This window comes from Geotrypetes seraphini, chromosome 5 (assembly GCF_902459505.1).
Source record: "Geotrypetes seraphini chromosome 5, aGeoSer1.1, whole genome shotgun sequence".
NCBI lineage: Eukaryota > Metazoa > Chordata > Amphibia > Gymnophiona > Dermophiidae > Geotrypetes > Geotrypetes seraphini.
Window position 1 is genome coordinate 270,213,191 of NC_047088.1, and position 27,244 is coordinate 270,240,434.

The window sequence follows — 27,244 nt, forward strand, 5'->3', positions numbered from 1 at the left end:
TGCAACGTGACATAATCAGGCTCAAGGAATGGGCATCGACATGGGAGATGAGGTTCAACCTGGATAAGTGTAAAGTGATGCATGTCGGTAACAAAAATCTCATGCACGAATACAGGATGTCCGGGGCGGTACTTGGAGAAACCTCCCAGGAAAGGGACTTGGGAGTTCTGATCGACAAGTCGATGAAGCTGTCCGCACAATGTGCGACAGCGGCGAAAAGGGCAAACAGAATGCTAGGAATTATAAAGAAGGGGATCACGAACAGATCGGAGAAGGTTATCATGCCGCTGTACCGAGCCATGGTGTGCCCTCACCTGTAGTACTGCATCCAGCCTGGTCACCGTACATGAAGAAGGACACAGTACTACTCGAAAGGGTCCAGAGAAGAGCGACTAAGATGGTTAAGGGGCTGGAGGAGTTGCTGTACAGCGAAAGATTATAGAAACTTGGCTTTTTTTCCCTCGAACAGAGGAGATTGAGAGGGGATATGATTGAAACTTTCAAGGTACTGAAGGGAATAGACTTGGTGGAAAAGGAAAGGTTGTTCACTCTCTCCAAGATAGGGAGAATGAGAGGGCACTCTCTAAAATTGAAAGGGGATAGATTCCGTACGAACATAAGGAAGTTCTTCTTCACCCAGAGAGTGGTAGAAAACTGGAATGCTCATCCGGAGATTGTCATAGGGGAAAACACCCTCCAGGGATTCAAGAACAAGTTCCTGCTTAACCAGAATGTACACAGGTAGGGCTAGTCTCAGGGCGCTGGTCTTTGACCAGAGGGCCGCCGCATGAGCGAACTGCTGGGCACAATGGACCACTGGTCTGACCCAGCAGCGGCAATTTTTATGTTCTTATGACCATAGATTTAGAGGAAAACAAAAAAAAACATTCTGAACCAAATTCTTCCTGGCAGGCTCTGCACCCGATCCCACACTCCTTGCCAAGTTCTGCACCCTGTCCCCCCTCCCTACCCTGTACCCTACCCACCCCTAGTGGTAGGCCAGGACAGGAGGGATCCGTCCCAGCCGACTTAACAATTTTTTACATCCCCCAGTACCTTTTTAGCCCTCCCCCGTGCCTTTTAAATCATACCCCCGGTACCTTTTTAAATCCCTCCCTCGCTAGACGACTCTCGTACTCAGCGGCACACAGGTCAACAGCACGGAGGTGAGGCACGAGCTTTCCACGTTCATGCCTGGCCCTGCACCGTTTTCTGAATGGCTGGCGTCAGTTCTCGCGAGTCCCACGAGAACTGACGCCAGCCATTCAGAAAATGGCGGTGAGCCCAAGCAGGAGCACGTAAAAGCTTGCTTCTGACATCCACACTCCTGATCTGTGTGCCGCTGAGCACAAGAGCCATCTAGCGAGGGAGGGATTCATGCTGGAACACCAGGCTGTTTAAAAAAAGGTACTGGCGACAGGCGGGCGGGTGTTTGTTTTAAACAGGTGCGGCGGCGGTGCTGAAAGGCAGGGGGGCAGTGTTTTGAAAAGGTGCGGTGTCGGCTGGGGGTTACAAATTTTGTATCTTTGCTACATAAGATGCACCGAGATTGCCACCCTCTTTTGGGTGGAAAAAAAGTGCATCATATGGAGCAAAAAATACGGTAATTTATTTTAGGGAGGGAAATTGAAAGTAAAACTGCTTCCTTAAAGCATGTCCTAATCTACCTGATAAGGAGACTAAATCTATTGCTGATACACAAGAGTCAGTACTATAGCTGTTGATTCCCATTTCCAGCAAACTGCAGAAGGGTATCACTTTATGAACTTGAAACTCCTCTCCTTCTGCAGTGGAGCACAGCACCCTCCTCAGTTATTCCTTGTGCAAGCAAACTCGGAAGTTGTGTTTTGCTCTTCTCGACTTTTCTTTATTATTTTGGGGTGTTTTTTCTGTCAGATTTTGAAATTCTTTGTGGCTTCAGTGCTTGGAAGTCCCCTGCTCCCAGGCCTATCTCTTAGAATACCTGCAGAGCCAGCCTGTTTTGGGTCCCTTCAGGATATCGGGGACTGACCCTGGAAGCAGCTCACCTGCTGATTTTATCAGAGGCTTGAGCATCAGCTCTGTGGCCTGAGTAAGGCCCAGATTCACTAAAGATAGAGATTCAATCGCTGTTGGCCAATTCCTGGTCGATTTTGAAACAGCGATTGATTCACTATCTTTTTTTGTGTGCAAATGATTTGCATGCAAATTCCCCCAACTCAATTGCTCAGTGAGCGATTGAGTCGGGGCAGAGCCCTGACAGTAGTGACAGGAGGCTCCTGTCAGGGCTTCTGCCGTTCATTTTATTTTTGTTTTTTTTAATGGCACAGATATTTTGCGTGTATTACACTAATGAAAAAAAGCCCTCTCCCCCCCCCGACAAAATCCACCCCTCCCTCCCCGAACCCCCCCAAAATACCTGCCACTGCAAACGAATGGCAGGAGGGATGCTGACTTCCTCCTACCATCAATGCTCCCCCCAATCGATCCAAAATATGATAGGAGGGATGCCGATTCCCCCGCCCCGTACCTGTAAAAAAGTTGGTGCTCAGTCCCTCCTGCTCCGGAGGCCTTAGGTCTCGCCCCAGTGCATCATGTGCCAAATTTAAGACTATTCTTCAAGCTTCGCCAGGTCTTTTTTCATGTTATTCACACCATCCTGGGTGTCTACTCTTGCAGATTTTGGTATCATCCACAAAGAGGCAAATCTTACCTGACAGTCCTGCAGCAATATTGTTTATAAAAATATTAAAAAGAATAGGCCCAAGAACAGAAACCTTGAAGCACTCCACTGGTAACCTCCCTTTCCTCAGAGTGAGCTCCATTGATCACTACCCTCTGTTGCCTTCCACTCAACCAGTTCTTGACCCAGCCTGAGTTTTGTAAAGATACTAAGGCAATTCTGGGCATTTTACCCAGCCAAACAAATTTTGTAAGAATACCATTTAACTTTTTATAAAAGGACCCCTGAAAAAAAACTGGTATCATACTCAATTGATAACAAACCACAGGCAATATCATCATTTTAATAGTTTGGACTCTCCCCCACCAAGAAAGATGTAAAGGATTCCATTGCTCACACATTTCTGTTACTTTTTAACAAAAAATTTTTATTCTCTTTCATTGTATCTTCCAGCATATTTTTAATTCTAATACCTAAATATTTTAATCCATCTTCTTTCCATATAAACTTCAATTTATCTTATACCCTGAAAATTTTCCAAATTTCTCTATTAATTCAAGCAAGCATGACATGGTAATTTCCAGATTCCTCAAATAAAGCATATGCAGATATTTTATATTCCCAATTTGTATGAGGAATACCTTGTATCCCCTTTGCTTGTTGAATGGCTAATAACAAGGGTTCTAATACAATATCAAAAAGCAAAGGAGACAATGGACAACCTTGCCTAACCCCCCCTCCGCAAATTAAAACGCTCTGATAAATTATTATTAATATACAATCTTGCAGCAGGGGAGCTATACAACGTCTGAATCATTTTTATAAATCCAGAACCTATACCAAACCAATCTAATGCCTGATACATAAAAGTCCATTCCACTCGATCAAAGGCTTTCTCCGCATGCAAAGAGACAGAATTGCGGAGGGTGGGGTAAATTTTCCTAACTTTTATAGGTATCATCAAGCCTATATTTTACGCCAGGGTATGTATTAGGTCCTCCCAGAGCTCAAGGAAAATATCCCGGATTGGCTGTATTTGGAATGGCGACTCATGTTTCCTATTAATTTGTCTCATGTTCTTAGTGTTACAATGCCTAGAAAATATAAAGAGAACAGAATTTTGATGGATACATGGAAAACATTACGTTATGTCAGCAATTTCACTCCAAACCCAATACACAAATCAACATACCAATCTTTATGCTAAACTCCAAGATTCAAGTTGGCGGTTTTAAAATTGTATGGAAGCATTGGATTATTGCAGATATACGGACTCTAGGTGATGTTATTTTAAATGGTATACTGCTTGATTTTTTGCAGTTGCAGCATAAATATGGTCTTAACAAATCACAAAGTTTTAAATGGTTGCAACTGAAGCAGGCTATTCAGGAGGGGTTCCCTGAATGGAAAAATCTTAACAATCAGTATAGTCTGGAAAGCAATGTTACTTACCGTAATAGTTGTTATCCAGGGACAGCAGGCAACTAGTCTCACTAGTGGGTGACGTCATCCAACGGAGCCCCGATGTGGACATCTCACAAGCATACTTGCTTGTAGAAACTTTTAGAAGTTTCGAGTTGCCCACACTGCGCATGCGCGAATGCCTTCCCGCCCGATGCACCGCGCGCGTCTCCTCAGTTCAGATACCAGCAGAGAAGCCAACCCAGGGGAGGTGGGAGGGACATGAGAATAGCTGCCTGCTGTCCCTGGATAACAATTGTTACGGTAAGTAACATTGCTTTATCCCAGGACAAGCAGGCAGGTATTCTCACTAGTCGGTGACCTCCAAGCTAACCCAAATGGGATGGTGGGAGAGTTGGCAACTTAGGAGAACAAATTTTGTAATACTGTTTGGCCAAACTGTCCATCCCGTCTGGAGAAGGTATCCAGACAATATTGTGAGGTGAAGGTATGAACCGAGGACCAAGTGGCAGCTTTACAAATCTCAATCGGTGTCGATCTGAGGAAAGCTACAGAGGCTGCCATTGCTCTGACCTTATGGGCTGTGACTTTACTGTGAAGGGCTAATCCAGCCTGGGCATAGCAGAAAGAGATACAAACCGCCATCCAGTTGGAGATGGTGCGCTTAGAGATAGGGTGTCCCAACTTGTTCGGATCGAAGGAGATGAAAAGTTGAGGAGCAGTTCTGTGAGACTTGGTGCGTTCCAGGTAGAAAGCCAAAGCAGATTTACAGTCCAGAGTGTGAAGAACTGATTCTCCAGGATGAGAATGAGGCTTTGGAAAAAACACAGTAAGGACAATGGATTAATTCAGATGACATTCTGAGACCACCTTGGGGAGGAATTTGAGATGAGTGCGAAGGACCACCTTGTCATGATGAAACACTGTAAAGGGCGGATCCGCAACCAATGCTTGAAGTTCACTCACTCGACGAGCAGAAGTGAGGCCAATGAGAAACACCACTTTCCAAGTGAGAAATTTCAGAGGAACCTTGCTAAGAGGTCCAAAATAGGACGCAGGTCACCCATCTTCTTCGGAACCAGGAAATACCGGGAGTAAAAACACTTGTTCTGTTGGTCTACAGGGACCGGCTCAACGGCACGAAGCCGGAGCAAAGCCTGAGCTTCCTGAAGAAGAAGGGCGGTCTGGGTTAAGTTGGAAGGATACTCTCTTGGAGGATGTTCCGGAGGAACTTGATGGAACTGAAGAGAGTATCCCTCTCTTATGACGGAAAGAACCCAGAGGTTGGTGGTAATAGTCGTCCATCGATGGTAAAAGTGATGGAGACGACCTCCGATGGGAAAAAACGGGGAGGGCAGAACGATGGAAGTTATGCTTCCTACGAGACAGTCAAAAAGGCTGGGGAGCCTTGGGGACAGCAGAAGGTTGAGGCTTTTGTTGGGGCTTCTGCTGGTGCTGCCTCTTCACAGGCGGACGGATGGTGGGTGCCTGCTTCGGCGGATAGCTCCTCTGATAGATCATAGGCAGGCGAGATGGATGAGCAATAGCAGGCTTGGCCTTCTGGCAGAGAATAGATTGAAAAGACTTTTCATGTTTGGACAGCTTCTCCGTCGCCGCCTCAATGGACTCGTCAAAAAGGTCTGCTCCCGCACAGGGAACGTTCGCCAGCCTGTCCTGGAGATTCGGGTCCATATCAATTGTCCGGAGCCACGACAGGCGTCTCATGGCCACCGAACAAGCAGCAGCTCTGGTCGAGAGTTCAAAGGCGTCGTAAGACGATTGCATCATCTGCAGGCGAAGTTGGGACAACGACGCCAGGACCTCCGAGTACTTGAAGCGAGCCTGAGAGTCCAGATAGGGCAAAAATTTCTGAAGAATGGAGAGAAAAAACTCAAAGTAGGTCGCAAAATGAAAACTGTAATTCAGGACTCGAGAAGCCATCATCGAGTTCTGCTAGATGCGCCTGCCAAATCTGTCCATGGTTTTGCCCTCCCAGCCAGGAGGAGTGGAGGCATAGACCTGGGAGGGATGAGACCGCTTCAAGGAGGATTCAACCAAGAGGGACTGGTGAGAGAGCTGCGCCCCGTCGAAGCCCTTATGGTGCACTGTGCGGTACCTGGCATCCAACTTCCCTGGGACCGCGGGGATGGAGTACGGAGTCTCGAAGCATCTCATGAAAGTCTGGTCCAGAAGCTTATGGAGAGGCAGACGGAGAGACTCAGCAGGAGGTTGAGGAAGATGCATCATCTCCAAATACTCTTTAGAAAACTTTGAACTCGAATCCAGGGTGATATCCAGATCCACTGCCATCTGCCTCAGGAAGGACGAGAAGGACAACTGGTCAGCGAGGGCCGGGCCTCGAGACGGACTCGAAGAAGACGAGGAGGCCTGGTCCGCTGAGGCCGAGGACCGGCAGGGAGAGAACGAACCCACGATGTCCTCGAGTTCCGGCATAGGAGGAGGCGAGTAATCCGGTGAAAACTCCCGAAAAGGCTGCTTACTACGAGGCGAGGCATGCCTCGAAGAATGCCTCGATAAATGTCTCGAGCGACGACCAGAACAGTGTCGAGAAGCAGGCCTCGAGCGCCGAGGCGAGCGAAGCCCAGACGAGGCAGCCATCGAGTAGATGGGGCTGGAGGCTGTGGATCGAAGCAGAGGAGGCTGAGACGAAGCCCCGCGATGCACTCCCCAAGGCTCGAGGCTCGGCATCGAGGAGGTAGGTGCCGTTCCAGGCAAGGTGGGTGCGCCACGCATCGAGGGTATCAAAAGTGGTTTCAAAAGTGGCATGGGCAAAGATTCTGCTCCTTGCGAGGCATGCCCCGAAGCCAGACCAGACACTCGCCGAGACTCTGCTCCCAGCAGCGAGAGTGTGCGTCGAGGAGGCATGGGAGGCGGCTCGACCTCGCGGGAGGCTTCCGCGTGCCCTGGCTGGATTTGGGAGAGAAGCATCGGCCCAATTTTAGTAAAGAACTCGACCAATAACTTCTCCATCATCGCATGGAACGAAGCCGGCAAAGAGGGATCCACATCCGCAATGGGACCTCCAGCACGGACATCGCTAACTTGGCCGCCCAGGGGCTTGGGCTTAGAAGCCTTGGGCACCTTGAACACCACTGGAGGAATGGGAGGCTGCGTTACCTGACCTGAGGTGACGGCAGAAGGCACCGCAGCAGGCATCAGAGTCGAAGCCGGCACGAACGAGGCAGGCTTAAGCAGACTCGAGGCCGAAGAAGCTGAGGTGGAAGTCGAAGGCGTGGCGCCCTGCGACGCGAGCAGCTCTGGCGACACCTCCATGCTGAACAGCGACTCCCACAAAATGCAGCGACGCTTAAAAGCACGTGCTGTAATTGTGGAGCAAGGCCGGCACAATTTTGGAAGATGTTGAGGCCCTAGACACTGAAGATAGCGTTGATGAGGGTCCGTCAATGAAATCGCGCGCTGGCACTTGACACACTTTTTAAAACACGTAACAGGCCAAGACATAGGCCGAAAAAGCTCCACCGCAAGATCGAAGCCGCGGGGCTGCGGCCACGCGGCCTACCCCGTGGAACGATCGAAAGAAATTTTTTTTTTTTTTTTTTTAAACAAGAAAACGCAACGTGAGCCAACGATAATGAGCAAAGTAAAACTCAAAACCGCGGGCACAGAAAGCACAAATGAAGGGACTTCGCGCAGAGAGTCGAAGACGGACTCCTCAGCTCCGCGGAAGAGAAAGAACTGAGGAGACGCGCCCGGTGCATCGGGTGGGAAGGCACTCGCGCATGCGCGGTATAGGCAACTCAAAACTTCTAAAAGTTTCTACAAGCAAGTATGCTTGTCAGATGTCCGCATCGGGGCTCCGTTGGATGACATCACCCACTAGTGAGAATACCTGCCTGCTTGTCCTGGGATAATTCTTATGCTTTCAGGCAGATTTCTTGGGTCATCAAGCCGCACAGTGGTATAAATTAATATCTGGATTTATGAATAAAAATCAAAGACTGGTCTTAGAGACATTTGGAGCATTGAGATTAAGCATCAAATTTCTGCATCTCAATGGCCATGAATTTGGTCTTGGAGAATGAGATGTACAGTGTCCGCATCTATGAGACAAACTTGGTTCTTTTTGTTCCATAGAGCATTTTGGACCCCAGTTAGATTACAAAAGTTGGATAGCTCTAAGTCTAATAGATGGTGGCATTGTAAACTTGAAGTAGGGACTCTAGATCATTTACTATTCTATTGTCCCTTTATCATGGCCTTTTGGAAATCAATTTGGTCACAAATTAATTCTTTATTGGAAAACCATGTAGCTCTATCATATGATACAATTCTATTTGGAACATCAATGAGAATGAAGAGTCAAATTTCATCAAATAATAAACTTTTATTGATAATGACAGGAGTCGCCATTCAGCATATCCCCAAAAATTGGAAAAACTATACAAGACTTAATTACACCTTCTGGTGGAATTCATTGTGTCATATATATAAAATGGAAAGAATAATTACTATACAAAAAGGGAATTATAACTTTAAGAAGATTTGGGGGCCATTGACTACTTATTGTAATGATTAGACGCCTTTTTACATTGAAAGTATAATTATTATTAGTATTTTGGAAATCAATTTGGCCTCAAATCAATAGGATGTTAGAGAATCCGGTAGCCTTGACATATGATACTATTTTATTTGGCATGTCAATGAGAGCGAAGAGTCAGATTTCGTCAAATAATAACAAACTTTTATTTATATTGACTGGAGTTGCCAATCAACAGATTACATTCAGTTGGAAAAATCATAGCAGATTAAATTACAGTTTCTGTTGGAATTCTGTGTGTCATATATATAAAATGGAGCGCACAATAGCAACACAAAGAGGATATTTTGGTAAATTTCAGAAGATTTGGGGGCCATTAGCAGATTTTTGTAATGAGTAATAACGCTTTCCCAAAGTAAGATATTTGACATGGAGGAGTGTGAGTGGGTAATAAATATTAAATCCTATAATGTATAATTGTATTTAACTGTTTTTGATGTATTGGGAATGGAACTTTTGTAAGGGGAGGGAGGGGTTGGGAGGGTTGTCTAACTTGATATCAATTGTTTAGATACTAGGAATAGTTCATAATATTCAAAATATTATAGAATATAGGTATTGGCTGAAAAGTTATATTTTTAATGATATATGAAAGTTAATCAAGTGTATATTTATAAGTTCGAATGATTTTTCTTATACACTTGTAATATGTAAAAATGAATAAAGAATTTAAAAAAAGAAATTATAATTATGGGAGGGGGGTTATAGTTATAATATAGGTTTACAGTGCTATATTGAAATTATTTTTATGATACATTTTTATGCACTTATTGTTTGATTTGAAAATGAATAAAGATTAAAAAAAAAATAGGTTTAATCAATAATTATGAAGATAGCATATATATGTTAACTTTTTATTATAATATCTGTGAATAGGGTGGGTGGAGGAGGGGGATAATTTATGTACTTCAGATGATAATAGAAAGAATTTCAAGTGATGTGTATGAATTAATTGATGTAATATTGTACACTTGATGGAAGATGAAAAAAATGAATAAAGAATTGGGGGGGAAAAAAAAGGACCCAGCCCGAGGGCACTTTATTTATTAAATGTCTCTGTGGAACACTGTCTAAGGCTTTGCTAAAATCTAAATACACCACATCTAGTACACTCCCTCTATCCAATTTTTTGGTCACCCAGTCAAAGAAATTGATAAGATTTGTCTGAAAGACCTGTCTCTCGGATTCCAGAAACATTATTATTCTGTTTTAAAAGCGTTTGTCAATTACCACAGAAGTCAGACTTACCAACCTGTAGTTCCCTTCTTCCTTACTTCCACTTATGCCCCCTCCCCCGTCACAAGGATCTTCTAGGGGCTGATGGAGTGCATTGAGGTGCTAAGTGAAAGGATGCGACACTTCCAGTCATTGAGAGTTACAAACAGGTGAGGTTTTCCAGGCATCCCTAAAGAAAATGCACATGACATTGACCTGCATACAGCACAGCCATACTGGTATAACTATTGTGTATGTGCGTGTGTGCATGATGGACCTTCAGTCTGTCCCAGTATGGCAATGCTTATGTTCATGGAGTATACTCTAGTCTTTATACTTTTTCAAAGAGTAAACCTTCGATTTATGTTTACCTGTTCTATTCCACTCAGCATTTTGTAGACCTCGGTCAGAGTCCTAACTTAAGCCTTTCATCATATGAGAGGAGTTCATCCCTTTAATTATTTTGGTCACCCTTCATTGAACCTTTTTTGAGCTACATTGACCAGAATTATGTATACAATTCAAGGTGAGATTGCACTAAGGAACAACACAAAAGGCTTATAATAATCTTTGACTTCCTTTCTCTCACTTTCCTAATAATTCTTAGCATTTTGTTTGTTTTTTGCCTGCTGCCACCACATTGACATACTAAGTAGAATCGTTCAGCATATTATCCACAATTACACCTCAATCTTTTTCTTGGATGGTGACTCCTTACAATGGAAACTAACGTCAAGTAACTCTGTACGCAGATATCTCTTATATATTCAGGGGGGGACTGGAAAACTTGGCTTATTTGCTGTCCATGAATGATTACCATAGGTGTAGCGGTTCTGTAGGCTTTTTTACTAGAAGGATAGTTCGGGGTAAAAAGGAGACAGGGGCTATGGTGCTTTGACAGGAACTTGGGACGATCTCATTGTGTGTTTAGTTAACATGCATCTTCCAGGAGGGGAGGGGTAGCACTTTTGACTAATTTCTGTTGCAGTCTCCCTTCTTAGACATTAGCTAGCATTGTGTGCAGCTGGGCTCTTCCCATCTACAAATCATGCAACTGATTTCTCATGCCATTGTTTAATTTCAGCCCCCAGGAAGAGGAGGATTTGGCTCTAGCACGTGCACTTTCTGCTAGCGAGGCAGAATACAGACGACAGCAGCATGCAGTGAGTATGTGCAGCAGCTGGTCAATGTTTAAGGGATCTTCCAGTTCATGTGAGGGCGTGAAAATGTGAAGTGGCAGGCTAACAATTATGTTACTCCATGGATGCAAGTGACCAAGACTCTCTTGTCAATGCCTTCTCCATTCCTCTTGCCTGGTTCAGTGCATCAGGCCCCCTATCTGTTGTCATTCCCTCTTGAATCCCTTTTATTTACCCCACCTAAATAAAATGTACTGTTTGTAATCTTTGTCCTCTTTATTTCTTTACTAGTGTTTAAGCCAATTACATTAACGGATGCTAGAATAGATGTGTAGACTTAACCGGCCACAAAATCAACTGAAAACTTACCATGTGAGCTTTAATATCCTTTGTACGGTTGATTTCCAGTCTTTAAATAGGCTTCACCCAAAGCAAGATCGGTCACTGCTCCCCCAGCACACACCCCCTTCCCCCAATCCAAAGCAAAATTGCTCCCTGCCCCAAGCACACAGGTTTTAGCTTATCTGAGAAATCTTTCGTTTTCTGAAGCAACTCTGGCAGGGTCTGACGCAGGCTTCTTGTAGCGATAGGGAAACCGCCCCGAGTGCTGGAATATATGTGTAGACTTGGGCATTTCTTTCTTTCTGTATGTCTTTCTCGCTCCTTGGCCGCTGTCTGTCAGAAAGAAAGACAGACACAGGGGTCAAGGAGAGAGACAAAGAAAGACAGAAAGCGAGTCTCTCTTCTTGGCCGCTTTCTGGCTGCTGTCTGTGTGTCTTTGTTTCTCGTGCGCTGAGACCCTTCAGCTCCAGGCCCTTTCTCCCACCTACCTTGTAAAAATAAAGCAGCTCTGGCAGGGTCTGACGCAGGCTCCTTGTATTGAGGATCACAAAGATTGAAGTGTGCATGCGCGCTAAGGTTTTATTACAGCAGATTCCATTTTCTATACCGTCCTCCCAGGGAAGCTCAGAACGGTTTTACATGAATTTATTTAGGCACTCGAGCATTTTTCTCTGTCTGTCCCAGTGGGCTCACAATCTATCTAATGTACCTGATCCATCTCTTGCATGTTTGTTGTCCAGCGCTTTATAAATAACAAATAATAGTAGTTGTATGACTGGGGTTGAAAGTTAATTGCAGTTAATGCATTGACGATTATGAAAATTTCTTCTCTCCTCCTCCAAACATCTTCTATCTTCCACTCCCAACCCCTGCCCTTGGCATGAACCAGCACATCCCCCGCTCTCCCTTACATTTATTTATTCAGTTTTCATGAATTTATTCAGATAACTCAAGCATTTTTCCGTCTATCTAATGTACCTAAGGCAAGGGGGGGATTTAAGTGACTTGTCACACTGGCAGCTTGCACCTAACCTGAAGATTTTCCTTCTGACTTATAAATCCTGTTCATGTAGAAACAGGAAGTGATGTCAGAGGCAGAGGGAAAGCTTCATTACAGGTCACAGCAGGGACCACCTTTAGGATGGGTGGGGGTAGGGGGGAGAGCAGATGCCATTCCTTGGGTAGGGAGAGTAGAGTAAGCAGTAGACCTGCAAACAGATCTGGAAGGGCCACCAGTTGAACCTGTGGCCAAGACGGGGGTCTGGAGGAGGGAGGGAGATTCAGTCCTGTACAGAAGGGGGATGAGATTTGACATACGGCCTTTATGTTGCTACAGTCAATGTGATTTATATATTTAGGCACTTAACTTTGAACAATGGAGGGTTAAGTGACTCACTGAGTGTCACAAGGCACTGCAGTGTGGAAATAAATAAATTTACTTGTGTAAATGTAATTGAAAATTTTAATCAAAATGCAGCTCTAATTAGGACACATTTTCAGCTTGGCATTGCTGCCAGTGGTCATTTGACCTAGCTCCCTTGTCCTACATGTTTGCAAGTCGTCTTCTGCATTATACCTCTTCTCATAAGCTGAATGACAGTAACCACAGCTCTGCACCAGTACACTGCCTGTATACATCCCTTCTCAAGACTAAGGAAGCCTGTGAAAATATTAATAAAAGTGTAATAGAGCAGAGACTATGAGGTGGTGCTAATGGCAGGCTCAACTTTTGTTTCTTTTCAGGTGCAGAATCGAAATCCTAAAGTACCAACCTGCATCCTGACATGAGAAAGAGTCATCATTTTCTAGACGAGCAGAGAAGACTGCGACTGTGAAGCGCAGGGGTCCCGAGCCATGGGAGGGCACCCAGACAGAGTTTGAGCTGAAAATACTGCCTATATGAAACTTTTAAAGAATTTTTCAGGGCTATAATAAGGAAACCAAAAACTGAGATGGAACTAGACGGTATCTTAGCTTTGGCTACATTCCTCCAATGTTCCCACCGACTCTAGGCTTCCTTTTTCCTATCTTTTCTAACTTGCTGGTATGATGTGCAGTTAGTTTGGTGAAGTTTAAATGATCCATCATATAAAAACAGGGTTTGTGTACAGGAGTGAGAATGTAAAATTGCAGAAAAGGAATTTAATTGTTTAAAAAATAAATAAATTATGAGCACTAAGACAGTAACATTGAGCAAGGTTTTCTTTTTTGTGGTACATCATACATGATGCAGTGAGAAAGTTAAGTAAGAGTTTAGCTTGACAGCAGGTTCACTCCTACAAATGAGCCCTAGCCATCCCACTCGTTTCCTCTGAGGGTTGGTTTATAAAAGTACAAAATTCACTCTCAACCAGGCTGGAACTAATTGTGGAAAATGCACAGTCACTGCTGGCAGTTCTTAAAGGGAAAGCACATGAGTATTTTGCATTCTTTATTTCATGAGTAAATCAAGGAAAAGTTTTGTTGTTTATCTGCAATTAAATCATTTTCTTTTCCAGAGATAAATAAAAAAAGATTTGACATTGATATGTGAACATTTTTCAAGAAAACTGAATATTTCATGGGGTGTCCTAATTTTTTCACGACTTTATCGAAGGCTCTCTGGCCAGAACTGGACCAGTGTGGCCAGCCCTGCACTTCCCAGTTCATCTCTTCAGCTGTAGAAACGACTTATCTTTGCGTACTTGGCTGAAGCCATCAAGTCCATCGCCGGTCTTCCCTGAGACTAAACAATGAAGTTGAACACTCTTTGGGACAATGACCACTCCCCTGGAGCTAGAATCTGCTGACTTGAGAAAGCCGGTACATTTTTAACTCCCACTACTTGAGCTGCAGCAAGTGCCTAAAGATAAGTTTCTGTCTACTTAAACAGCTGGGCCTCCAGCTGTAATGGATCACTACTGATGGCTCCCCCCCATCTGGTCACAAGCTTCTGCGGGGGCATTGTCCAAGAGCACCAAATGTCTTCCAGGTGCTTCTCTAATGTCCTTAACGCTAAGTGGATGGCTTACAGCTCCAGGTGATTTATGGACTTTTTTTGTGGGAGAATCCATTGGCCCTGCACTGCACGGCCACCACAATAGCCCCCCCTCCCTCCCCAAACAGGCTGGCATCTGTCATAAGTGTCACCCATGAGGAGATGTGGAGGGGCATGTCCTTTGATAATAGGTCGCCCTGAAGCCACCAGAACAAGCTGTTTTTCACTGCCCCTCTCCAGGGAAGCTACAGCTGGAGAGAATGTTGCTGTGGGGACTACCTGGAAAGCAGGGAATCCTGGAAGAATGTTTGCAGCTTATCCAGGGAACTACTTCTAGGGAGTCTGTTTAAGCAGTTATGTATCCTTTAGTGACTGTTAGGGTTTATACCAATTTGGTCTTTGACCTAAGGTCAACACGGGAGTGGACTGCTGGGCACAATAGACCACTGGTCTGACCCAGCAGTGGCAATTCTTATGAGTCTCTAGACTAAGGAGTGGTACCAGAGGACTGGAGAAGGATGGATGTGGTCCCTCTCCACAAAAGTGGAAATAAGGAAGAAGTAGGGAATTACAGGCTGGGAGACTTTTACAGGTTGTGAGACCTATTCCTACATTTTGCAAGTTGCTGAAGTCATGGGCTTATGCAAACTGGTTTCAGTTCAGATGCTGAGATGATAATGTGTGGCATGTGAGTGTGTAGATTGCTTGCTGTGAAGTCACTCAAGGACACCAACCAGTGCTGGAAAGACAATGAACAGTGCTGAAAGAAAAATGCAAGTCAGCAGAACACTCCATCCGGGAACCTAAGAACTGATAAAGTGATGCCAGGCTAATGTGCTGAGGCACTAATGTACCCTTGTGTAGAATGGAAACTTCAAGAAGAAAGTTCTAGAAGCTATGCCTGTCCAGGGCCCCCCCGGAGAAGAATGGAGGCATGGACTAGGAGAGGGTTAGATAGGCATTTGTTTTATTCAATAGGGTGATACATATTCCCAGCCAAGGGAAGGGTCTGAGACAAAGATACTTTCTGTATAAAACCCCCATGCTCTGGCAGAGTTTCTTTAGAGAAGCTGCCATTCTTATGGAAAGATGCCGTCACTGTTCGTTTGAGGTTTTTTCTCTCCATTGTATATGTCCAAACTGATTTATTTCTGATTTGACGAATGCTGCTATAATACTTATTACTAGAATAAAAAGTTATTTGCTTTGGAATATTCAATGTAATCTTGTGGGTTTTATTTTTTGGGTTTTTTTTTTTTTTTTATCACATTGGACCTCCAGTGAGGTAAAGTAAGCAGTCTTTCACTTCAGTGGTGACTTGGACGTGATGCAATAGCGCCCTCTAGTGCTCGTTTTATTTTTCAGTTAAAATCTACCCAGGGGATGTGTAAGCGTCTTGGTGCTGAGCCAAAAAATGCAAAGTCATGCACCTGGGCAGCCAAAATCCATGCAAGACTTACACTCTTAATGGCGAGATCCTAACAAGAACTGAAGCAGAACAAGACTTAGGGGTGATCGTCAGTGAGAACATGAAGGCTGCCAATCAAGTGGAGCAAGCTTCATACAAGGCAAGGCAAATCATAGGTTGCATACACAGGAGTTTCGTCAGCCGTAAGCCTGAAGTCATTATGCCATTGTATAGATCCATGGTGAGGCCCGCCTGATTTTAAGGCCAAATGGGATAGACACGTGGGATCTATTCACAGAGAAAAGTAGGGGAGGGTCATTGGGGTGGGCAGACTAGATGGGCCGTGGCCCTTATCTGCCGTCTATTTCTATGTTTCTAAGGTGCTCCTACGTGAAGGCTAATTAGGACGGCAATTAGGGCATAATTAGGGGGGGCCACATCATGGTGCAATTTTTATGCCATAACTGGACACCAAAACGCCACAAAATACATAATTCTAGTCACAGAGACCGTACGGAATTAATACTGTACAAACTAAGTACAACCTTTCATTTTAATTTTTATATACTAGACATCAGTTTTAGTGATAGGGAAAGACAGTTGACATTATACATTTGTGTATATATCTAATATAATAAAATGGTAAGCCACGCATGCGCACTTCCTATGTGTGCGCCGGTTTTCTGTGAGCTGTAGCGACACATAGGAAGTGCGCATGCGCGGCTTACGGTTCTTTGAAAGACGTGGCGGTGGCTACTCTCACAATCCCTGCCTGCGTCGGATTTCCGACGCAGGTGGGGATCATGAGAGGAGCCACCGCCGTGTCCTTCAACTAAAAAAAAAAAAAAAAATCAAGACGAATGTCTGCCGCCACGGCTGTCGGCGGCTGCAGACGGCGGAAGCTGTAGCCCGCCGCGGCCGAGCACGGAGACGGGCCGGTTTTTTGCAACTTCACAGACGCTGCGTCGGCTCTCTATCCGGTCGGGCAGAGCAAATCAGGGCAGTAGCAGGCCGCGAAGCAGCGTGTTTAGAGTGCTGCAGCCCCTGGTGGAGTAAGGACGTTTGTTGGGACTGCGGGAAGGGGGCGGCAAGGGACTAAGTTGGCCGGTAGTGCTGTTTTTCCGTGATGGAGGAACACGCGAAAAGAAAACAAAATAAAGAAAACGTTGGCCCCCACCGAAGAAGCGGAAGATGGAGGAGGGGCATGAGGAGCCGGAGAGCTGTATGTAAGTGTGTGTGTGCATGTGTATAGCCGAGGAGGAAGTGCAGCAGGAGCAAGGAGGTGGGGAGAGTGGATTTCCCCTACTTGGATGTCAGACATCAAGAGGATTGGAGTAAAAGCTTTGGTCCTGTGATCCTCACTCTTTTCCTGGGGCTACTGCTGGACAGGGGGGGGGGAGCAGGACATAAAGGAGAAGAGCTACTGCTGCACAGGGGGAGGAGGGAATGGGAGGGGTGCTGCTGGACAGGGGGAGATAAAAGGAAAAGGGCTACTGCTATATGGGGGGAGCAGGGAAAGGGGGGGAGGTGTTGCTGGACAGGGAGGAGGTAAAAATAAGGGAGAAGGACTGCTAGCACCCGTTAATGTAACGGGCTAAACAACTAGTATATATATATATATATATATACACACACAGTATATATATTATCCCAGGACAAGCAGGCAGCATATTCTTGACTGATGGGTGACGGCACCGACGGAGCCCCTTGGAAAGTTCTAGTAGGCCGCACCGCGCACGCGCGAGTGCCTTCCCGCCCGACAGAGGCGCGCGGTCCCCAGTTTCTTAGTTTCCGCGGAGCTAAGAAGACGCACTTTCAACGGCTGTTGAAAACTTTTTTATCATTCGCCTTCCCGCTCGCGTAAACCTTTTCGGAATTTGTATTCCCCTTTTTTTCTTTTTCTTATTTTATTATTAAAAAAAAAAAAAAAAAAAAGAATTTTCTTTTTTTCTTCTTTTTTCGGTTTTGCCCCGGCGGGGCCTGCTGCCACCATCGAGGTCTCGGCCTTCGATTTGGCAGAGGCCGTTTTTACGTTCATGCCCCCTCAACCCGGTTTTAAGAAGTGCCAGCAGTGCGCGAGGCCCATTTCTCTCACAGACCCGCACAACTGGTGCTTACAGTGCCTGGGTCCTGACCATCGGGCGTCCACCTACACCCGCTGTGCCACTCTAAAAAAGAGAACATTAAAAAACCGACAGATCCAGCAGCGGTTATTGTTTGGTACCGATATGTCGGATTCGGCGGCACCGGCCCCGACGCAGTCGGCACCTACCTCGTCGACACCGCGCCGGCGTCGCATCCTCCAGGTAAGCCGGCTAAGAAGCCTTCCCCACTGGAGCATCCTCCGGTCTCAGTAGCAGCGAGCCCAGTCCTGCCAACCTCGAGGCGCCCGCGGAAGCACTCCGCACCGATTGAGGTGAGCCCCTCGACCTCGGGTTCCTCTTCGGAGTGTAGAGCGGCACCGAAGGTACCGCAGAAGAAAAAAGCGGTACCGGTGCCTTCGCTGGATGAGCGAATTGCCGCCGTCCTGCAGGTGCAGCTCAAGGAGCAATTACAGCAGCTCCTTCCTGCTCTTTTACAACCGAGCCTTCCAGTCCCGGTCCGGTCTGAGCCACCGGTACCGGCAGTGGAGCAACCTCTTTTATCTGCATCCACTCTGTCGGTACCGGTACATTCGGTTTCGTCGGTATCCATGCCGATCTTAGCGCCGGAACCGAGGTCCTTACACCAGGCTGTACAAACTTCGGCACCGGCACAACCCATAACATCTCCCGGTACCGTTTCCCAGAGGTCGGGTAAGTCGACACATAAAACTCGACACCTGGAACCCTCCACACCGGAGTCCCGAGACCGCAGCTTTCAAATAAGGGATCCTGACCTGTGGGGTGACTCCGAAGAGCCTCTTCTCTCTGAGGGGGAGTGTTCATCGGCGAACGAGGATCCTTCTGTTTTAGATCCGTCCTCTAAGCCTGATGCCACTTCTTTCACCTCTTTTTTCAAAGAGATGTGTGACTCTCTCTATTCCCTTGGAGGCTGAATCCAAAAAATCCAAGGCATTTCTCGATGCACTGGATTTTGACCAGCCTCCAAGGGAATTTCTAAAATTGCCTCTCCATGATATATTAAGAGAGACTTTTTACAAAAATCTGGAGACGCCCTTGACCATCCCAGGAGCCCCTCGCAAACTGGACTCCTTATATAAGGTCATACCCATTCCGGGCTTTGACAAACCACAACTCCCTCATGAGTCTCTATTGGTGGAATCCACTTTAAAAAAATCCACGGGAGCTAGTGTGTACGCCTCGGTCCCTCCTGGCAGAGAAGGTAAGGCCATGGACAAGTTTGGCAAGTTTGGACAAGTTTGGTTATATCAGAATGCGATGCTTGCTAATAGATCAGGGAATTATGTTTTCCATTTTTCATTCTATCTGAAGCATCTCATTCAGAATTTGTCAACTTTTGAAAAGTACCTCCCTGACCGCAAAAGATCTGCCTTTCGCCAAACTTCTTCATCACTCTTACAACTTCGTAAGTTTATGGTCAGGTCGATCTATGACACCTTTGAGCTGACCTCTAGAGCCACGGCTATGTCGGTAGCCATGCGTCGACTGGCATGGCTCAGAGTGTCAGAACTTGATGTCAATCATCAAGATCGACTGGCCAATGCACCTTGCCTGGGGGATGAGCTGTTTGGAGAATCCATGGACACCACTACCCAAAAACTCTCAGCTCATGAGACTAGGTGGGATACTTTCCTCAAAACAAAAAAGAAGACCCCACCTACCAGACCTTTTCGGCAGCAATCGGCCTACCAACGCCGATTTGTGGCTCGTCCCTTGCCACCGGCCACTCAACAGCCCCGGCGTCAACGGCAACAACAGAGGCAAAACCCTAGACCAGCACAACAGCAGCAACAGGTGAAGCCTCCACAAAAGTCCTCACAACCCTTTTGACTTAGTTCTCCAGGACATAGCCAGTATTCTACCATCTGCCCATCTTCCGCAACCCATAGGAGGACGCCTTGCATAAGCCGTTGGGAAAATATCACCTCGGATCAGTGGGTCCTCAACATCATCCGCCACGGCTACTCTCTCAACTTTCAGACTCTGCCTACCCAAAGTCTGCCAAAAGAGTCTGCTTTGAACACTCCTCAGTCTTCCCTCCTTCTTCAAGAGGTTCAATCCCTCTTCCTTCTGAACGCCATAGAGGAGGTTCCTCTAGATCAGCAGGGAAAGGGATTCTACTCTCGTTATTTTCTAGTCCCCAAAAAAACAGGAGATCTCAGACCCATCCTAGATCTTCGCGATCTCAACAAATGCTTGGTCAAAGAGAAATTCAGAATGCTTTCTCTGGCCACTCTTTACCCTCTTCTCAATCAGGGCGACTGGCTATGCTCTCTCGATCTCAAAGAGGCATATACTCACATACCGGTCAATCTGGCCTCCAGACAGTACCTCCGCTTCATGATCCATCATTGTCATTACCAATACAAGGTGCTGCCCTTCGGTCTTGCCTCCTCTCCAAGAGTATTCACCAAATGTCTGATTGTGGTGGCTGCCTTTCTACGCTCTCACCACCTTCAAGTCTTTCCTTACCTGGACGATTGGTTAATCAAGGCCAATTCATCTCAGACAGTACTTCTGGCCACCAACCAAACCATTCTGTTTCTACAACTTCTGGAGTTCGAGATCAATCTACCCAAATCTCATCTCATCCCCACTCAGACTTCAATTCATTGGAGCAGTGCTGGACACAGTCCTCATGAGAGCGTTCCTGCCGTCCAACCGTCTTCAAACTCTTCAGTCTCTATGTCAGCAGGTGCTTCCACAACGTTCCATCTCTGCCAAGCAAATGATGATACTCTTGGGTCACATGGCCTCCACAGTTCATGTCACACCCTTCGCACGTCTTCACCTGCGCACTCCTCAATGGACCCTAGCTACCCAGTGGTCCCAAGCGACGGATCCCTGCTCACGACACATATCTGTGACATCGTCTCTTCGTCAGTCTCTACAATGGTGGTTGATATCCTCAAATCTCTCCAGAGGTCTTCTGTTCCATCTACCTCCTCATCAACTTATCATCACCACCGACGCTTCCCCTTACTCCTGGGAAGCTCATTTGAACGAATTCCAAACTCAAGGTCTTTGGACAGCCCAGGAAATGAAGCATCACATCAATTTCCTGGAACTCAGAGCGATGTTTTATGCCCTCAAGGCCTTCCAACATCTTCTCTTTCCTCAAGTCCTCCTGCTGTGCACAGACAATCAAGTTGCAATGTACTACATCAACAAGCAGGGTGGGACAGGCTCTCGCCTCTTGTGCCAGGAAGCCCAGAAGATTTGGGCTTGGGCCACAGATCACCAACTATTCCTAAAGGCGATCTACATTCAGGGAGAACAGAATTCCTTGGCGGACAAACTCAGCAGAATTCTCCAGCCTCACGAGTGGACTCTCGATCCTTTAACTCTACAGTCCATCTTCGCTCAGTGGGGCACTCCTCAGATAGACCTCTTTGCAGCTCCTCACAATCACCAGCTGCCCCTCTTCTGCTCCAGACTCTACTCTCCTCACCGTCTGGCAGCGGATGCATTTCTCCTGGATTGGTCCAATCTGTTCCTGTATGCTTTCCCTCCGCTACCTCTCATGTTGCGAACCTTGTTCAAGCTCAAGAGGGAACAGGCCACCATGATTCTCATCGCTCCACGATGGCCCAGGCAACATTAGTTCTCCCTTCTACTTCAACTCAGTTACAGGGAGCCTATTCTTCTTCCATTGTTTCCTTCTCTGCTTACACAGCATCAGGAGACCCTTCTGCATCCCAACCTCCAGTCTCTGCACCTGACAGCTTGGTATCTCTCGGGCTGACTTCGAATGATACTCTGTTGTCTCAGCCCGTTCGTTCTATTCTGGATGCCTCCAGGAAACCTGCAACTCTGCAATGTTACCATCAGAAGTGGACAAGATTTTCTTCCTGGTGTCTTCTTCATCATCATAATCCTACGTCCCTTGCAGTGGAGATTTTGTTGGATTACCTTCTTTCTTTGTCTGACTCTGGCCTCAAGTCTACTTCCATCAGAGTCCACCTCAGTGCTATTGCTGCTTTTCATGAGCCAGTTCATGGGAAACTCCTTTCAGCTCATCCCTTGGTTTCCAGATTTATGCGGGGTCTTTTCAATGTGAAACCACCTCTTAAAGCACCCCCTGTATTCTGGGATCTCAATGTGGTTCTCTCCGCCTTAATGAAGCCTCCGTTTGAACCTTTGGCTACAACTCCTTTCAAGTTTCTCACGTGGAAAGTGGTCTTCCTTATTGCTCTAACCTCTGCCAGGAGGGTCAGTGAGCTACATGCACTAGTTGCGGATCCACCTTTTACAGTCTTTCATCATGACAAGGTGGTTCTGCGTACACATCCAAAGTTTCTCCCTAAGGTTGTCTCGGAATTCCATCTCAACCAATCCATTGTTCTGCCTGTCTTCTTTCCGAAACCTCACTCTCATTCTGGAGAACAGGCTCTGCATACTTTGGACTGTAAGCGGGCTCTAGCTTACTATTTAGAGCGTACTAAGCCCCACAGATCATCTCCCCAACTTTTTCTGTCCTTTGATCCGAATAAATTGGGACGTCCTGTTTCTAAACGTACGTTGTCAAATTGGCTTGCAGCGTGCATTTCATTTTGTTATGCTCAGTCCGGACTGACACTGGAAGGTTCTGTCACGGCCCATAGAGTTCGAGCTATGGCAGCATCTGTGGCTTTCCTCCGTTCCACTCCCCTTGAGGAAATCTGCAAAGCTGCTACTTGGTCCTCAGTTCATACTTTTACATCTCATTATTGTCTGGATGCATTCTCCAGACGGGATGGACACTTCGGCCAATCTGTTTTGCAAAATTTGTTTTCCTAATGGCCAACCTTCCCTCCATCCCTCTTTTTGTTAGCTTGGAGGTCACCCATCAGTCAAGAATATGCTGCCTGCTTGTCCTGGGATAAAGCACAGTTACTTACCGTAACAGGTGTTATCCAGGGACAGCAGGCAGATATTCTTGCGTCCCACCCACCTCCCCGGGTTGGCTTCTTAGCTGGCTTATCCTAACTGAGGACTGCGCGCCTCTGTTGGGCGGGAAGGCACTCGCGCGTGCGCGGTGCGGCCTACTAGAACTTTCCAAGTTCTTAGAGTGCAATCACTCTAAAATTGTCCGTACCGGGGCTCCGTCAGTGCCGTCACCCATCAGTCAAGAATATCTGCCTGCTGTCCCTGGATAACACCTGTTACGGTAAGTAACTGTGCTTTAGGGGAAAGAATAAGGTTGAGTCAAGATCTGGATTGAGTTTTTCCTGTGCGCACCTTGCAAGTGTGTGTGAGAGGGAGTCCTTATTTGCGTTTCCATTGTCTTGCAAGGGGCGTGGCCAGAGACAGACAAAGCAAAAGATTTCTGTTGAATGCTGGGTGGCTCAAGGGGACAGAATGAGGAGTAAAAAAACTAGCAGAAGTGATGGGGTTGGTAGAGACCTCCCTGGACAGCAATCCTCTGGAAAAGCCCCTTAGAGGATCCTGCAGTGATAATGACAGTGTGTCCAGTATTAAGAGAAAAGATAAGAAGCAAATGATAAGTATTGAGACTCCACCTAGCTTCTGGCCAAAGTTTAGTGCGGAGGAAAATTGGATATGTCAAATTCTAAATTAGTAGGAGAATTGCATGCAGCACTAAGGAAGCTAGAAATGTTTCCTGTTGAAAAACAAAGGGGATTGAAGAGGTAAAAATGTGCCCATGAGACCCCTTAAAATATTTATCCCCTCCCTCTAGAACCCTCGGGGGAGAGGACCCCGTTAGTGAAAAAACAGCAGGAGAGTGCCGTGATAAAAGGAAGGCACACATTCTTTTTTTAATTAAATCTTTATTCGTTTTTACATCTTACAAGTGTATCAATAATTGACAATTGAAATTAAATACATCACTTTAATTTCTATCATATTTTAACATTAATGCATAAAATTTAACCCCTTCCCTCCCACCCCTACCATAACATATGCAATCAAATATATCCTATAAAATATACTTTTCTACTGATCCACACATTTAATAAAATTCAGAATTCCCCCCCCCTCCCAAACTTCACTTGAATTGTACATATAATGGAAAAATGGTATCTATTCATTACAATAATTTGTCAATGGCCCCCATATCTCTTTAAATTTTTTATAATTCCCTTTTTGTACGGCTATTGTTCTCTCCATCTTATAGATGTGACACAATGAGTTCCATCAAAAACTGTAATTAAGTCTGCTCCAATTTTTCCAATTATTTGTGATATGTTGTATGGCGACTCCTGTCATAATCAATAAAAGCTTATTATTATTTGATGAAATTTGGCTCTTTGTTCTCATTGACATACCAAATAGGATCGTATCATACGATAAAGCCATGGGATTCTCCAATAAACAATTTATTTGGGTCCAGATTGATTTTGAAAAGGTCAAAATAAAGGGACAATAGTGGTCTAGTGTCCCAATCTCAAGATTACAATGCCAGCATCTATTAGACTTAGAGCTATTTAACTTCTGTAATCTAATTGGGGTTCAAAATGCTCTATGCAGCAAGAAAAACCAAGTTTGTCTCATAGATGCAGACACTGTACATCTCATCCTCCAAGACCAAATTCGTGGCCATTGAGACGCCAAAATTTGCTGTTTAATCTCAATGCTCCAAATATCCCTAAGTCCATTTTTAGGTTTTTTTATTTACAAATCCGTTTATCAATTTATACCACTGTGCAGCCTGGTGTCCCAAAAACTCCACCTGGAAGCATAAAAATTCTAAACTATATTGATTGTTAAGATTTTTCCATTCAGGAAACCCTGCCTGAATGGCCTGCTTCAGCTGCAACCATCTAAAGCTTTGTAATTTATTAAGACCATATTTATGCTGCAGCTGTGAAAAATCAAGCAGTTTACCATTTGAAATATCACCTAAAATCCGTATACCTGCTATCATCCAATGCTTCCAGATGACCTTAAAACCGCCAATTTGAATCGGAGTTTAACCATATAATTTGATTTGTTGATTTATAGATTGGAATAGATGTTAAATTACTGACATATCGTAGAGTTTTCCATGTATCCATTAATATTCTATTTTCTTTATACAGTCTAGGCATTTTAATGCTGAGAACATGACATAAATGTAAAGGGAATATGAGTTGCCATTCCAACCACAACCAGTCTGGGGTATTATCAATGAGCTCTGGGAGGACCCAATACATTCCCTGGCGCAAAATATAGGCTTGATATCTATAGAGGCAATATCATCATTTTAATATTTGGACTCTCCCCCACCAAGACAGATGTAATGGATTCCATAGCTCACACATTTCTATTACCTCCTGTAATAAAGATTTTTCATTCTCTTTCATTGTGTCTTCCAGCGCATTTTTTATCCAAATTCCTAAATATTTTAATCCACCTTCCTTCCATATAAAAGAAAATGAATCAAACAAGCCTTTTGTACAATACACGTTTAGTGGAAGAACTTCAGATTTACTCCAATTTATCTTATAACCTGAGAATTTTCCAAATTTCTCAATCAATTCAAGTAAGCATGGAATGGTTGTTTCTGGATTTCTCAAATAAAGCAGTATATCATTTGCATATGCAGAGACTTTATATTCCTGATCTGAATAAGGAATACCCTGTATCTCCTGTACTTGCTGAATAGCTAATAAGGGTTCCAAAACAATATAAAAAAGCAAAGGAGATAGGGGACAGCCTTGTCTAACCCCCCCTCTGCAAATTAAAGCGTTCTGAAAAATTATTATTAATATACAATTTTGCAACAGGGGAGCTATACAATGTTTGTATCATTTGTATAAATCCTGAACCTATTCCGAACCATTCCATAGCTTGATACATGAAGGTCCATTCCACTCGATCAAAGGCTTTTTCTGCATCCAAGGACACAGAAAAAGCCAGATCTTTCATGGCTTTTGTTAAATTCAACATATGAAAAGCCAATTTTGTGTTGTTAGATGAGTGTCTCTTAGCAACAAATCCAGTTTGGTGCATATCAATAATAAAAGGGAGAGCCTTAGCTAAGCGTAAAGTCAATGTCTTAGCTAAAAGTTTTCCATCTACATTGATTAATGAGATAGGCCCCCCTCCACGAGAACCAGCATTGCTCACCCCAAAGTCCCCCCCGTGAACTGGCACCCTCCCCCCACGATCCGGCACCCCCCCCCCCCGCCGCCATCAGGCACCCCCCCCCCCCGTCGCGACCTGAGATCCCCCAACCCACCCGAACCCTCTTCTTACTTCCAGTGTAGCCTCCGCATCGGCACCGGCACCAGCATGTCCTGTGCGTTGGTGCCGGTGCCCGAAAATCTGCTTCCTGTGCTGGGCCTTGAGCATGCGCGCATGCTCAAGGCCCAGCACAGGAAGCAGATTTTCGGGCACCGGCACCAACGCACAGGACATGCCGGTGCCGAGGCTACACTGGAAGTAAGAGGGTTCGGGTGGGTTGGGAGATCTCAGGTTGCGGCGGGGGGGTGTCCGATGGCGGGGGGGGGGTGCCGGATCGCGGGAGGGAAGGTGCCGGTTCGCAGGGGGGGGGCGCTCATACAGCGAGGCAAGCTCGGTTTACGAGGCACCAAGTTTGCGAATGTTTTGCTCGTCTTGCAAAACACTCGCAAACCGGTGCACTTGTAAACCGAGGTACCACTGTATCTCCAATTGATTTAAAATATCTCCAATTTCTCATCCTATATTGCAATAATTTTTGTTCTTCTTTTCTTTGCTTTAAGATAATTTGCTAATAATCTTCCCGCCTTATTTGAGTTTCCATAATGCAGAGTCTGCTGGGAAAACAAATCTTTCCTTACTAATTTTGAAGATATTTCATTATATATGCTGAATATGATATATTACCTCTCATGGTCGCCTTAAAGGCATCCCATAAAATTTCCATGGAGGTTTCTTCCGATGTATTAATTTGAAAGAATTCATTCATTTTTAATTGAAACTCTTCAAGGAATTTTGAATCCGCAATCAATGTATTATCAAATCTCCATACAGACCTACTATTTTCTTGTTCAGTAAACTTAAGTTCAATCCACACACCACCATGATCCGACAAAATGATTGGATCTATGGAGGCTTGTGTCACCTGTTGTTATAGTCAAATGTATTTTATTGAGCTAACAAAAACACCAAAGGAGAACAAAGTGCAGACAAGCTCAACATTTTCAAATTACAAAACCCAATAACCCCCTCCCCCATCCCCAAACCAACCCTCTCAAAAAAAAAACATCCCCCCCCCCCGGGTCCTCCTTCCAAGCATAATATTACCAAGGAAAAACACAAAATTAGACAGGTATGCCAAGTGCAACAAAATGGAATAGAAACAAAGATTCAACAGTTAAGCAAACGACTGCGAGCCAGTGGAGTCATGGTTGTCCAAAACGGTTCCCAAGTGCGCTGAAAGATGCGGCCTGAGAGAGAAGAAAGGTCCG

At 45.3% G+C, this 27,244-nt stretch overlaps 1 protein-coding gene across 1 annotated transcript in view; it reads left to right on the top strand.

Moving 5' to 3' along the window:
- The window catches only part of ZFAND2B (zinc finger AN1-type containing 2B), a 93,863-nt gene extending 79,978 nt beyond the window's left edge, over positions 1 to 13,885 (top strand). The window contains exons 8-9 of the mRNA XM_033945382.1: positions 10,963 to 11,041; positions 13,103 to 13,885. Of these exons, the coding sequence (XP_033801273.1) occupies positions 10,963 to 11,041; positions 13,103 to 13,147 (124 nt within the window). The 3' untranslated portion in view covers positions 13,148 to 13,885. The remainder of the gene's footprint in view (positions 1 to 10,962; positions 11,042 to 13,102) is intronic.
- Positions 13,886 to 27,244: the final 13,359 nt, after the last annotated feature.